The following is an 11,737-nucleotide window of genomic DNA, read 5'->3' as shown; positions in this document are numbered from 1 at the left end:
CCTCTCAGTGCTTTAGTTTCCCAACTGTAAAATGGGAGTGGTAATGTCTAGTTCTCTGGGATGTTGTAAGGAATAAAGGAATAATGTGTGAAAGTGTCAGACCATCAGAACACAGGTACCGTTTTGGGTGGGACTTCATGATTCTCCTCATGATTCTCCCAGCACCCCTGTCCGCACCGTGTTTCTCACCTTCTCTGGAGAACCTGCTCCATCCCTTGCTTTAACCATGTAATTCTTCTGGAACTTGCTGTCAATCACAGTGCCTCACTCCGATGGCCACAGCTATGCATTCTTCAATGAAGGTTTCTTGAGCACCTACCATGTGCCAGACACCATTGTAGGCCTGAGGATACAGCAAGAAACAAAAAAGATCAGGTGTCTGTCATCATGGAGGCTACTTGCATTATGGATGACAGATAAATAAATCTAGGGTAAGTAAGATGGCAATAAACACCAGGGAGAAAAATAAGGCAGTAAAGGAGAGATGAAGGTATGGGGGGATTTTATAAAAGGTGGTCAGGGAGGGTCTTACTGAGAGCATGACAGTTAAGCAGATACCTGAGAGAAGTTGAGACTCACAACTATCTACAGGAACAATGCTTGGGCGGAGGGAACAGCCAATGCAAAATCTCCGAGGTAGGAGCTTGGATAGCATATTCTAAGAATAGCAAAGAGAAGAAGGATATGAGGCTGAGAAGAAATGGGGCCCCAGATCAGGCAGGGCCTTTGGGTAACTCCAGAGATTTTGGCTTTTTCTCTGTGTGAAATGAAAAATACTCTGGAGAGTTTTGAGTAAAGGAAGGACTTTCTATAGCAGGTTGCTGAGTGGAGAAGGACTGCAGGACCAGAGGTGGAGGCAGGCAAGAGTTCATCTACTGCCATCATGCAAGGAAGAACAATAGTGACTTGGACCAGGTGGGCAAAGAACTCACATTGCTTGCAGTACTGGGGATGGAACCCAAGGCCTCATGCATACTAGAGACTCTACCACTGAGCCACACCTCCAGACCTTTTTATTGATTTTTCTTATTTCAAGACAGAGTCTAAGTTGCCTAAGCTGGCCTTAAACTTGCAATCCTCCTGCCTCAGCCTCCTGAGTAGCTGGAGTAAAAGGCATGTACCACCATGCCCAGCCTTTATAACTCTTGAAGAATTCACAAGGTTGGTTCAAAACACTGTTTCTCAGCCTTGGCATTGTTGATACTTTAGGCTAGATAATTCTTTGTTGTGGGGGCTGTCCCATGCACTGTAGGATATATAGCAGTGTCCCTGGCCTCCAGGCATTAAATGCTAGTAGTATCCCCATCCCCCATAATGTGTGAAACAAAATGTCTGCAGATATTGTCAAATGTCCACTGGGGTAGGGAGGAATCCTTTCCTCACCTACCTGAGAGGTACTGATGTAGGAGGTGAGCATGAGACTCAAGTTAGTTCAAACAAAGCCCTTCCCTGGGCATTTCAATTTGGAGCTATAGGAGCAGGGTTTTTTCCCAATCAGACTTTATGGATATAGATCTGAATCCATATTCCCAGGACACAGAGAAAGTCCTTCTGCAATAGGCAAGAATGAAGCTGTTACACAAAGAGCACACAGATGGAGGGAGAGAGAACCTGAGATTATTCCTCCCCCTCAGAGGTAGGCAAGTGGTGCTTCCTGTGAGCTTGAAGCCCTTCATCCTGCTGTTTTCAGGCCAACCATTATTTAGTGGCAGGATAAGTTGCTATGATAAAAATCAACCTAGGCGGGGGATATAGCTCAGTTGGTAGAGTGCTTGCTTCGCATGTACAAGGCCCTGGGTTCAATCCCCAGCACCAAAAAAAACAACAATAAAAACTTCAAACCACCCAAACAGTGGCTCATACGGAATAAAAGATTATTCCTCCCCCTCAGAGGTAGGCAAGTGGTGCTTCCTGTGAGCTTGAACAGACACCCGGGTTCTTTCTATCTTGTCACTCTCTTTGGCTATTGTTGTTATCTAACCAATCAGTTCTGACTTCCCAGGACTTTGAATCCCCCCATGTTAAGGAAGAGAGAACAGAGACATGGGACAGAGAGCTTCCTTATAAGAACACAATGTGAGGTTAGGAATGGAGCTCAGTGGGAGAGCACTTCTTGCCTAGCACATATAAGGTGCTGGGTTTGATCCTCAATACAGCAATAAAAATAATAACAATAATGCAGAAGTTACACACTCCCTTCCGTTCTTACACTTTTGATCACAATTTAAGCATCGCGCCATACTGAGTTGCAAGGCAGGCTGAAATTGCAGCTGGTGATCACATGTCCTTTTACTAAAGGAAACAATGGAGACAAGGGATCACTTACACTCCTCGCCATACGAGAGTCTCAAAGCAAAGCCTTTCTCTGACTTTAATTCAGTTTGTGTAAATGGCCACAGAGCAAATATTTTAAGCTTTTGAGAGTCACATACTGTCTGTGTCACATATTATTCTTTGTTTTTCTTTTCTTTCTTAAACCCTTTAAAAATAATATGAACCATTCTGAGCTCAAGAGTCAGACAGAAATAGGCTAGGTGTGGATTTCGACTCTAGCTTGCCAACACTTAGATTACATGAATCAATAAATTCCTTTTTTAGTCTTCTTCAATTAAAAATGGTCTTTACTTTTTGATCATAGAACAGGATTTTTTTTCTTGGTACTGGGGCTTGAACCCAGGGTCCTACATATGCCAGGCAAGGGTTCTACCCCTTAGCTACACCCCTAGACTCAGGAATTTAAATATATGTGTTAGATGGAAGAGAACTGTAATAAGCATCCAGTTAATTCTGAAGGGGAGTTGGGTGGAAATGCATGCCATTGGAAGATTTAATGACATACATAAAATTTGAGCTGGGATTTTTGTAAGGAATGAGAAAATCTGTGCTCCCACTTTTACTAGGTCAGAGAACATCTTAAGTAGTCAGAAGACACAGATGGAGCGGTGACAGAGAAAGGGTACACCCACCCTTTTATCTTTAAGCTAGTTTGAGTTGGTCTGCTGTCAGTTACAGGCAAATGAATTTGGAAGAAAAAAATACAGTGAACAAGGTGGAGTTCTCCCCCTCCTGCCTATAATCGATAAAGGGTGTGCGTTATATGGCGGAGATTCTGAACCTGGAAGCATGTTTGGGGAGTTTCCCACCCAGAAGGATCCTGGAAGTTCAACAGGTCCCACCCCAGATGTGACTTTGGTTCAACCAATCAAACCCACCCACCTGGGCCAAGAGAGGGAGCCAGTGGCACCCAGTAGAGCAAAAAATCCATTCTGGGAGCAGCCATGGTGACATACACACCTGGTTCCCAGAACTGTAGGGGCAGCAGTCAGGGATTCAACCCTTCATGATCCAAGTTCTTTGGCGGAATTTTAGGTATGGTTCTGGACTCCCAGATTGCCTTTGTCCTGCCTGTGTGGAAAGCCCAGTTCTTCTATCTTCTTGGTGATTCTGTGGGTCTAGTCAATATCCTTTCAGAAATTTCCTTTTCTTCATTTAGCCAAGATTGTTTGCTGACAACGACAGACCCCTGACGATGTGCACATATCCTTCAGGGCTCATGAGGCTGGACTTGATCCCTGATCCCTGATCCCTTTGCTGATCCTCTACCCAGAGGCCCCAGGCCTTCCCCCTTTCACCTTTTGCAGCTCTGTGCCATCCAGGACCAGCTGAAAGGTGACTTCACTGTTGCTCCATCACAGGAACAAAGGCAAATGGCTGCACTGAAATCAGCAGGCTTTCTCACCATCTGAACAGGAGTGTGTAGGTGTTGCCTTGGGCCAGTTCATGGAGAGATGGTGTGGGAGTGACTTTCAGTTTGCAGCTAGTAGCTACGAGCAGCTCAGAGTGCTAGGAAAACCTATGCTCATACAGGCCTGACAGGAACACCTGCAGGATGGGGCACTCTGCTCTAGGGAACCATCTGAGCGAAACCACATCCTCAGTGATTGAGGTCAGCATTGCCAGGGAACCAAGAGACGAAGGCCTGAGGCATGATTCCCCCAACTCATAAGGCCCCCTTTGCATAGGGACAATGGTCCTTCCAGACTGCCTTCCATTGCTAGCAATATTGAGAACTTCCTGTTACATTGACCATAAGATGATTGGTTTACAAATGTTAGGTCACCTGCTTGCTTATGTATGATTGGAGGATACGCCCTACATCAGTTGTAACCTCTTCCGCATTAAATGAGCTTGCAGGAGGTCCACTGGAGGTCTGTCACCTGCCTGCTCTCACCAGTTCTCGATGTCTGTGTCTTGACTCCACGTCCATACCCACCGTGACTGAGTATAGCCGAGGGACCCACAGCAACAATATGGTATCTAAGATCTGGTACAGCAGGCCTCCTGGAGGGTGAACATCCTCAGGAAAGAGAGGCTGGTAGTGGACCATCCAGTTCCTAGACTGTGGAGGCAATTACTGACCCCCAGATTTCAGTGTACCCTGGATCCAAGGAACTGCCCGGAATTGGGCAAGGAGGGATGAGACCAGTGGTTGGGTAGCAGAAAGGCAGGGAAAGAAGGAAGAAGGATAGTCTTCTGTCCCCACACTGTCCTATTTGCAGAAGATGTAGTGTTCATTTTCAGTGATTAGAGGGTTTTCTGTTTCCTAAGAGTTCTTAAGTCCTGGAGCCTGCCTGGCCCTTTTTTCCTTTGGGGACAAGGAAAGAAGTTTAAAAGGTCAGGACAATCCCATTTCTTTTTGGTACTGGTTGATTTAGGAATGGGTTTGTGTCTCAATTCTGGCTATTGAGACTCAATGAGAAGTCTGTGGGAGGGCTTCTGAAAACTCATGATCATGGTCATGGTCCACATGAGGTCATGATGCTTGTAGTTGCAGCAAGTCGTTCTACATCCAAAAGGAGACAAGGAAGGCAGAGGGGGAAAAATAGAATGTACAAGGCTGTTAATAACTTCATCCAGACATTGAGCCAATCCTAGAGCCCTCTGCCTTCAGATTAATTCAGTGAATGAATAAATTTTATGAAGTTTGAGTCATTATTACTTGGGCATTCTAATATTTGACCAGCTTAAATACAGCTTTGATGACATATGCTCAAAGTTCAAGAGCTCCCGTTCCCTTTTGTTTTTTTTTTTTTTTTTTTTTTACATGAAATTTCCATTTTATTATACAGTTTTATATCACACTAGTTCAAATGCATTTCTCTAAAAACTCTTCCATAACTTCTTTGGGATTAACTGAGTCATCTCTAACATGGCTGTGGCTTTACCACTGATGCTGAAGTTAAACAAATAAAATTCCATATGATTGAATTTTTATATTAATAAGCTAAGAAATGGCCTCAGATTAATAGGGGTGTTAATCTCCATCAAGAACTGTTATTGAAATGTTTCTTCTGATTCAGTAGTTATAAGTCAGAATCTTCAAAAAACAAGGGCAGAACAAAAGTACCAAGAAGCTTATGCAGCTTATACCTCCCACAATCCTAAGCCCAAGAGAAGCAAGGCAAAGCAACTTTCCTGTAAGCTAAATGGGTCTCCAGTACTTGCATCTAATTGAGCTTTCAGAGATACATACCTAAGACCTATCATCAATAGGTTTACCATCTTGGCTATGGTTGCACTAATTATGCCTAAATAGTTTAATACCCATCCAAGTCCAAAGGTGAAAAAACACATACACTGGTATGGTAATCGGCAAGAGCAAACTATAAAAGCAAAGGCTAGCAGTACTGGTACAGCCCTGTGGGAAGTTTTCTTCCACAGAGGCAGAGTAGAACAATCCTGCTAAAGAGATGAGTGGAATCAGAACAGTAAACGTTGGCAGAGACAGAAACATTCTTCTTTCCCACTTACTACCCGCCACCTTGTCTGAAAAGGTATATAGTATTAAGAAAATTTAATTGTTTTTTAAAAATTATGAGTTAGTGTTGCTCCGTTTTTTCTTGTTTCTTATTTTGCTGTGTCGTCCTAGCTGCTTGTGGTATCATATTAGGAATCCCATCAATGATTGGATAGGCTATTCCCAATTCTTCATTAATCAATTCATTTGTTGAGGCTTCATATCTGAGCGGCTTCTTGGAGAGAGGACACACTAGGAATTCCAGCAGTGCCTGATCGAAAGTGCTGGACGGCTCTTTCGCCCTCTCGCTCCGATCTGCCAAGGACAGCGACCTTGTCGCGCGGAGGCACCTACGAGTGACCGCGGATGGCGGCGCTCGTGTCCTCCACAGCGTCGAGGCGAGCCTGCAGCGTACTCCGTTCAGCATGATCCGCCGCCGGCAAACTCGCCTCCCTGCGCCCTACGCCAGCCAAGTAGCGTCCCTTTTCTCCGCACCCGTTCCCTTTTGTTATACAAATGTAAAATGTTGTTACAGATAATCCCCATACGGTGGCGCTTACATGCTACCTTACTGATACATTTTCTTTTATGCTCTCTATTGCTCAATTAAAATGAATACTGCATATCTGTTATACCTAGTAATTAGAAGTTAATAAGGTATTTATACTATTAATTTAAAAATTAAAGTTTAATATGAAAAAATGTAGCTTTACTTTTGGTAACTGACTTCATCTTGTTCTCTAGACATGATTTTATGAACCGCAGAGAATAATTCTCCAACTTGCCAATAAGTATAGCTCATTCTCTTCCAATTTTATTTTGTTTAGTTTTTGTTTGGGGAATTGAACCCAGGGATGCTCTCCCACTGAGCTAAATCTCCAGCCCTTTATTTTTATTTATTTATGTATATATATATTTTATTTTGAGACAGGGTCTTGCTAATTGCTTAGGGCCTCACTAAGATACTCTGCTGGCTCAGACTTGCAATCCTCCTGCCTCAGCCTCCTGAGTTCCTGAGTATTTTGTGCTACTGCACCCAAGGTATTTTGTTATTTTTTCCTCAAGTACTGGGGTTGAATCCAGGGTTGCTCTACCCACTTATTTTTTACAGTGAAACAGTCTTGCTACATTGCCTAAGCTCGCTTCAAAGTTGTGATCCTCCTGTCTTGGCCTCCCAACTAACTGAGATTCCAGGCATGCCCCAAAGTGCCCAGCTCTCTTCTGACTTTAAACTGTGTCTTATGGATAGACAACTAGTGAATTCTGAGTTTGCATTCATTATCAGTGGCCCTTTAGAGGGTCTCTCAATGGCTGTTCTTGCTGCTGCTGGAATTGCCTGCTGGCTCTACTGTTTTCCTGATGACTGTTAGGACAATCAATCTGCTTTTATTATCAATCTGTTTTTATTATAATTTGAGTTTTTACAAAAATCCCACAAAACTCAAAGTCTTGCTCCTAAGAGAGGGAATGTACACCCTAAGAGAGGGAATGTACACCCTAAGATAGCAAAGGACTGCTGGACAGATCAGGGTTGGGGGGGTGGGCAGAATGATATGGATACTGGGCCTGGGGGGACTCTTGTTGTGGTGTTTTGGTAGGATGCCCCCCTAAAAGTCACAGTATCACCTCAGATGTACCTGCCAGGGGCATGAGATCCTGGGGAATGACTCAGGATTGTTCATGGTGTCCATGTTCAGAAGTAGCCTCCAGTGATGGTCTCCTAGCCAAATTGTTCTGTGCAATGATTTTTTGCTGAAGGTCAGATAGCATGAATATTTATATGATAGAGCTAGGATTTAAACTCTGCTTATCAGGGACCAAAGACCCACTCTAGTCTCCTTTAACACCTTCCCCAGAGGAAAGGTGGGGGACCCCAGGACTTTGAGTGCCTCTGGAGGCTCTAGAAAAGGCAATTATTCCAGAGTGGAGCCCCAGCAGCAGATGAGGTTCTAACCCCACCCCCCTGTGATCCAACAGAGAGTGGAGACCAGATCAAGTTCTATGGGTTCTGGACACTTGCTCACCATCCCAGTCCCTGATCTGGAGAAGCAGGCACACAGCCTTGGAAAGAATGGATAAGTATGGTGAGTGGGGCTGGTGGTAGGCAGGGGCCAGAGGATGGGGCATCTTGACCCCAGCCTGGACCAACTCACCCATCACCATGGTAACCCCAGAATAGAAGTTGAGCCTTTTCTCAATTACCTATCTTCATAGCTACAAGCCTTTTCCTTTCTCCTTTTTCTTGTTTGTTTGTTTTTTGGTACTGGGGATCGAACGCAGGGGCGCTTAACCACTAAGCCATATCCCCAGCCCTTTTATTTTTTATTTTGAGACAGGATCTCACTGAGTTACTTAGGGATGGCCTCACTAAATTGCCAAGGCTGTCTTTGAACTTGCAGTCCTCCTGCTTTAATCTCCTGAGTCTCTGGGATTACAGGTGTGCACCACCATGCCCAACTTCTTCTGGGATATTCTTGACATCTCCTTTATTTCTAGCTTGCTTCTGTTTGAATCTCTGTCTTCTATGGCCTGGACCATTGTAATGACTCTTAAGTACTTCTCCGTCTTGTCAGAGGGAACATCTTAAAACAGCTCTGAGCATGTCCCTCCATCAGATTGTTCAGTGGTGTCCACTGATGAAGGACAAGCTGGACTCCAAGTCCCATCCTTCCTTTTCAAACCCATTTTCTGTTCCCCTTCCTCCTGAAATGTCCCTAGCACTCCTTTCTGGCTGCATACCAGGCTTGGCCTTTCAAAACCAGAAGATTATTTAATCTCTTTTCCTAGGTAAAAGTGCAATGGACCCCTGGTTTTCCACTTTTAGCAATATCAAGAACAGGCAGAACCTTTGAAACAACTTCTCCTTAAAGATTTCAAACATTCTGGATCACATTCAGAAGCCCCACTATTACCTGTGCATCACCTACCTAAGAGGGTTGTGGAGATTAAGGGATCTGATGTAGGAAGAGAACAATGACTACACACAGTTGGTGCCGGATACACAGGGATTAGAATAGCAATTATCATTCCCTTTTGCTTAAATAGGATGGAAAGGGATCTATACTTTTTTTTCTTTTATAATAATAATTATTTTTTGCAATAGTGAGGATCAAATCTGGAGCTTTACACATGCTGAGCAATTAGTTGCTCTAACCCCCAGTTCTTTTTATTTTTAAGTTTGAGACAGGGTTTGATAATTTACTGAGGCTGGCCTCCAATTTGCACTCTTTCTCCCTCAGAGTACCCTGCCTGGCTAGGAGTTTTTCTTGACCTTCCAGGACAAACTCCCAGAATTGTGCCTTCCCTTTTCTTCTCATGATAAATCTAGCTCTCCAGACACAGGTGCTGGGTGAATGAATGTTTGCTGACAGGTGGACACCAGCTTCCACATTAGCTTGAAGTTATGGAGCTCATGCCCTGAACAAAAGTGTTGAGAGCCACAACTCAACACAAAAGTGCCAGCAAGAGTGGGCAGTAGTGTTTAAAATCTACTGGCAATTGGGTCATGCCTGAAGGAAGAGGCATCTCTTCTTAACTTGTCCACCTCCAGGGCAGCTCTTTCCTAATTGATTGGTTCATGGAAAGGATCTTTTTTTCTGTTCTGTCTATACAGATAGCTATACAGATAGCTTTACGAATCACAAAGAGTCCTGTCTACCCTACCACCAGTGTTGCTGGGGCTCCCTAAGACAAGTCCCACTTTGAGGAGGGAAAACTCATATAGTAAACAAAATACAAACAACCACCTATTAAAAGACAACTCATGCAATTAATGTTTACTGATAGCCTACCCAGAGATCAGGCACCCCTAGAGCCAATTAGAAGAAAGTGGTGATCTGGGGATGCCGTTCAGTGGTAGAGTAAGGTACCGGGTGCAATCTTCAGAACCGAGATTAGAAAAGGAAAGTAAAGAAAAAGAAAAGAAAGGTGGTGAGGCATTACTTCACCTCACTACACAGATGAGGAAACGGCCTGACAGAAATGAGGTCACTTGTCCCAAATCCTTAGCTTGGCAGTGCCTGGGAGCAGCCCTGCTTCCCCGGGGAATGTTCCATACTCTGAAATCCTCTCAAGGAGTCCAGCTGGTCCGGGGCATCTCACACACACCGTCCTTCAGAACCCTGCACAGTCAAGTGTTCCCAGGTCCTCCACCAGGGACAAAGGTACAGCGCTGAGCTCCTCTTCGCTCGCAGGTGTGAAGACCCCCTTGTGGAAGAAGGAGCTGGAGGAGCCTTGCGCCAAGGAGGCGGCTCAGGAGAAAGAGGAGGAGAGGTCTGAGGAGGACGACGAGGATGTGACCGCAGATAGCGCGGCAGAGGACGCGGAGGAGACGCGCAAGGCGGAGGTGCAAGGCCGCGAGCGGCTCTCGGTGTCCTACTACCCACTGCGCCAGGAGTTCAGCACCCAGCAGGTGGCGCTACTGCGGCGCTCAGACAGCGGCTTCTGGGGCTGGTTCAGCCCCTTCGCGCTGCTGGGCAGCCTGGCTGCTCCTGCAGAAAGGTGAGGATGCTCCTTGGTCCCGCACCAGGACCCGGGTGCTGAGCCCCAGGGAGGATGGAAGGCCCAGGGCACTGAGAGCTCGGGTTCCCGGCCGCAGGAAGCGAAGCCTTCCGGAGGAGCCGTGCGTGCTGGAGACGCGACGGTCTCCGCGCCTCGGGGGCTGTGCGCGCTGCGAGATCCTTTTTTGCAAGAAATGCAAGAGCCTGCATAGCCACCCGGCTTACGTGGCGCACTGTGTTCTGGAACACCCGGATCTGGGTAAGGCGGAGATGACTGAGGGCTCTGAACAACTCCGCTCTCAGCCTGTGTCCTCCAACCTTGCCTAATGTCAAAATCCCTGCAGCCTTCTCTACCGCGAAGCTAGCCCCCTCCAGCATGATCCACAGAACTGCCCCTTCTTCGAGCTGTACCCAGAGCACCCCACTCCGGCAAGAAGTCCCACTGTAGGTGAGGGGTTTCCACCTGTCATTTAGCGGGGCTCTAGGTTATGCTGGACTTTGCATGGGGGGACTCTGTATAACCTAGAATCCCATTACTCTCATAGTGCTCTCGAAGGGCTCTGGCCCTCAGGGAGCACCCAACCTTCACCACCACCTGATTCACGTTCCCAACACAGTTTCACAAGCATCTCTTTCAGGTTCTTCAAGCCTGGTGAGCAGAGGCATCTCCTAGAAAAAGTAACCTCTGGTTTTCCTCATCCCTCGGAAAAGTTGCCCCTTTCCCTCAAATCATTCAATAAAGCCTCTAATCAAAGTGTCAGTGCCTTGAGATGGGAGCGAGGTGGTTTTAAGTAGGAGTAAGGAAGATGGGACACTCTTTCCCCTCCCTAGGTTCAAGTCAAAGAGAGAAGGCTGGCAGGGAGCCACCTCTCTCACCTCCCCGGGGCAGGGTAGCACAAGGCCCTTGAATCCCAGGGCAGTCAAAGGCCAGTCTCCCCACGGCACAGAGAAGAAGGCAGGCGCAGGGCCAGCAATGCCCCTAGGGAAGGAAGGAAGGAACCCTCCCAGACCATTCTCCTCTCCCCTGGAAGCTGTTTGCTGAGGTCAATGTGTGTGCAGATGAGGCACTGGCAGGTGTGGAGGGAAGGGAGGAGAACTAGATGCTAAAATAAATGCTGAGACTGGCTGAAGCAGAAGATGGAGGCTGGGGAGTTGGTTTCTTCTCCAGGAATCCCAGCTATTCTTGGCCAGACAGCAGGAGCTCTGGGAATGCTGTGTGTGTGGCCTGGAGAATGGGGCCATTGTGAGCACAAAACCTCCCCCAACCTGCAGAATCCTTTTGGAGGCTGCATCCTGAGCACCAGCAGCAGTGCAGCAACCCCATCCCCCACTGTAAGCCCTCTGACTTCTCCCTGTGGCAAGGGTTCTCTATCTCAGGGGTGTTTGTGTGTGTGTGTGTGTGGGGGGGGGATGAGTACATTTTGCTTTTTTAGGAGAGGCA

The 11,737-nt window shown here is 46.3% G+C and overlaps 3 protein-coding genes across 3 annotated transcripts; 1 reads left to right on the top strand and 2 right to left on the bottom strand.

Annotated features, from left to right (window-relative positions):
* Positions 1 to 5,098: 5,098 nt before the first annotated feature.
* LOC124101509 (phosphatidylinositol N-acetylglucosaminyltransferase subunit Y) lies at positions 5,099 to 5,794 on the bottom strand. Its single transcript, XM_046457519.2, has one exon. The coding sequence runs from the start codon at positions 5,792 to 5,794 to the stop codon at positions 5,579 to 5,581; it is 216 nt and encodes a 71-aa protein (XP_046313475.1). The 3' UTR covers positions 5,099 to 5,578.
* An 85-nt stretch (positions 5,795 to 5,879) lies between these two features.
* LOC124101508 (protein preY, mitochondrial-like) lies at positions 5,880 to 6,309 on the bottom strand. Its single transcript, XM_046457517.2, has one exon. It carries the CDS (start codon positions 6,222 to 6,224, stop codon positions 5,880 to 5,882), a length of 345 nt encoding a protein of 114 aa, XP_046313473.1. The 5' UTR covers positions 6,225 to 6,309.
* Positions 6,310 to 9,639: 3,330 nt separating this feature from the next.
* On the top strand, positions 9,640 to 11,616 carry CUNH17orf50 (chromosome unknown C17orf50 homolog). Its single transcript, XM_058583386.1, has 3 exons — positions 9,640 to 9,662; positions 9,806 to 10,297; positions 10,395 to 11,616. The coding sequence occupies exons 1-3, from the start codon at positions 9,640 to 9,642 to the stop codon at positions 10,621 to 10,623; spliced, it is 744 nt and encodes a 247-aa protein (XP_058439369.1). The 3' UTR covers positions 10,624 to 11,616.
* The last annotated feature ends 121 nt before the right edge of the window (positions 11,617 to 11,737 follow it).

This window comes from Marmota monax, unplaced genomic scaffold, assembly GCF_021218885.2.
Source record: "Marmota monax isolate L192 unplaced genomic scaffold, Marmota_monax_Labrador192_F-V1.1 WCK01_AAM20220418_F8-fsc00417, whole genome shotgun sequence".
Taxonomy (NCBI): Eukaryota; Metazoa; Chordata; class Mammalia; order Rodentia; family Sciuridae; genus Marmota; species Marmota monax.
This window is presented reverse-complemented; position numbering and strand designations above follow the sequence as displayed.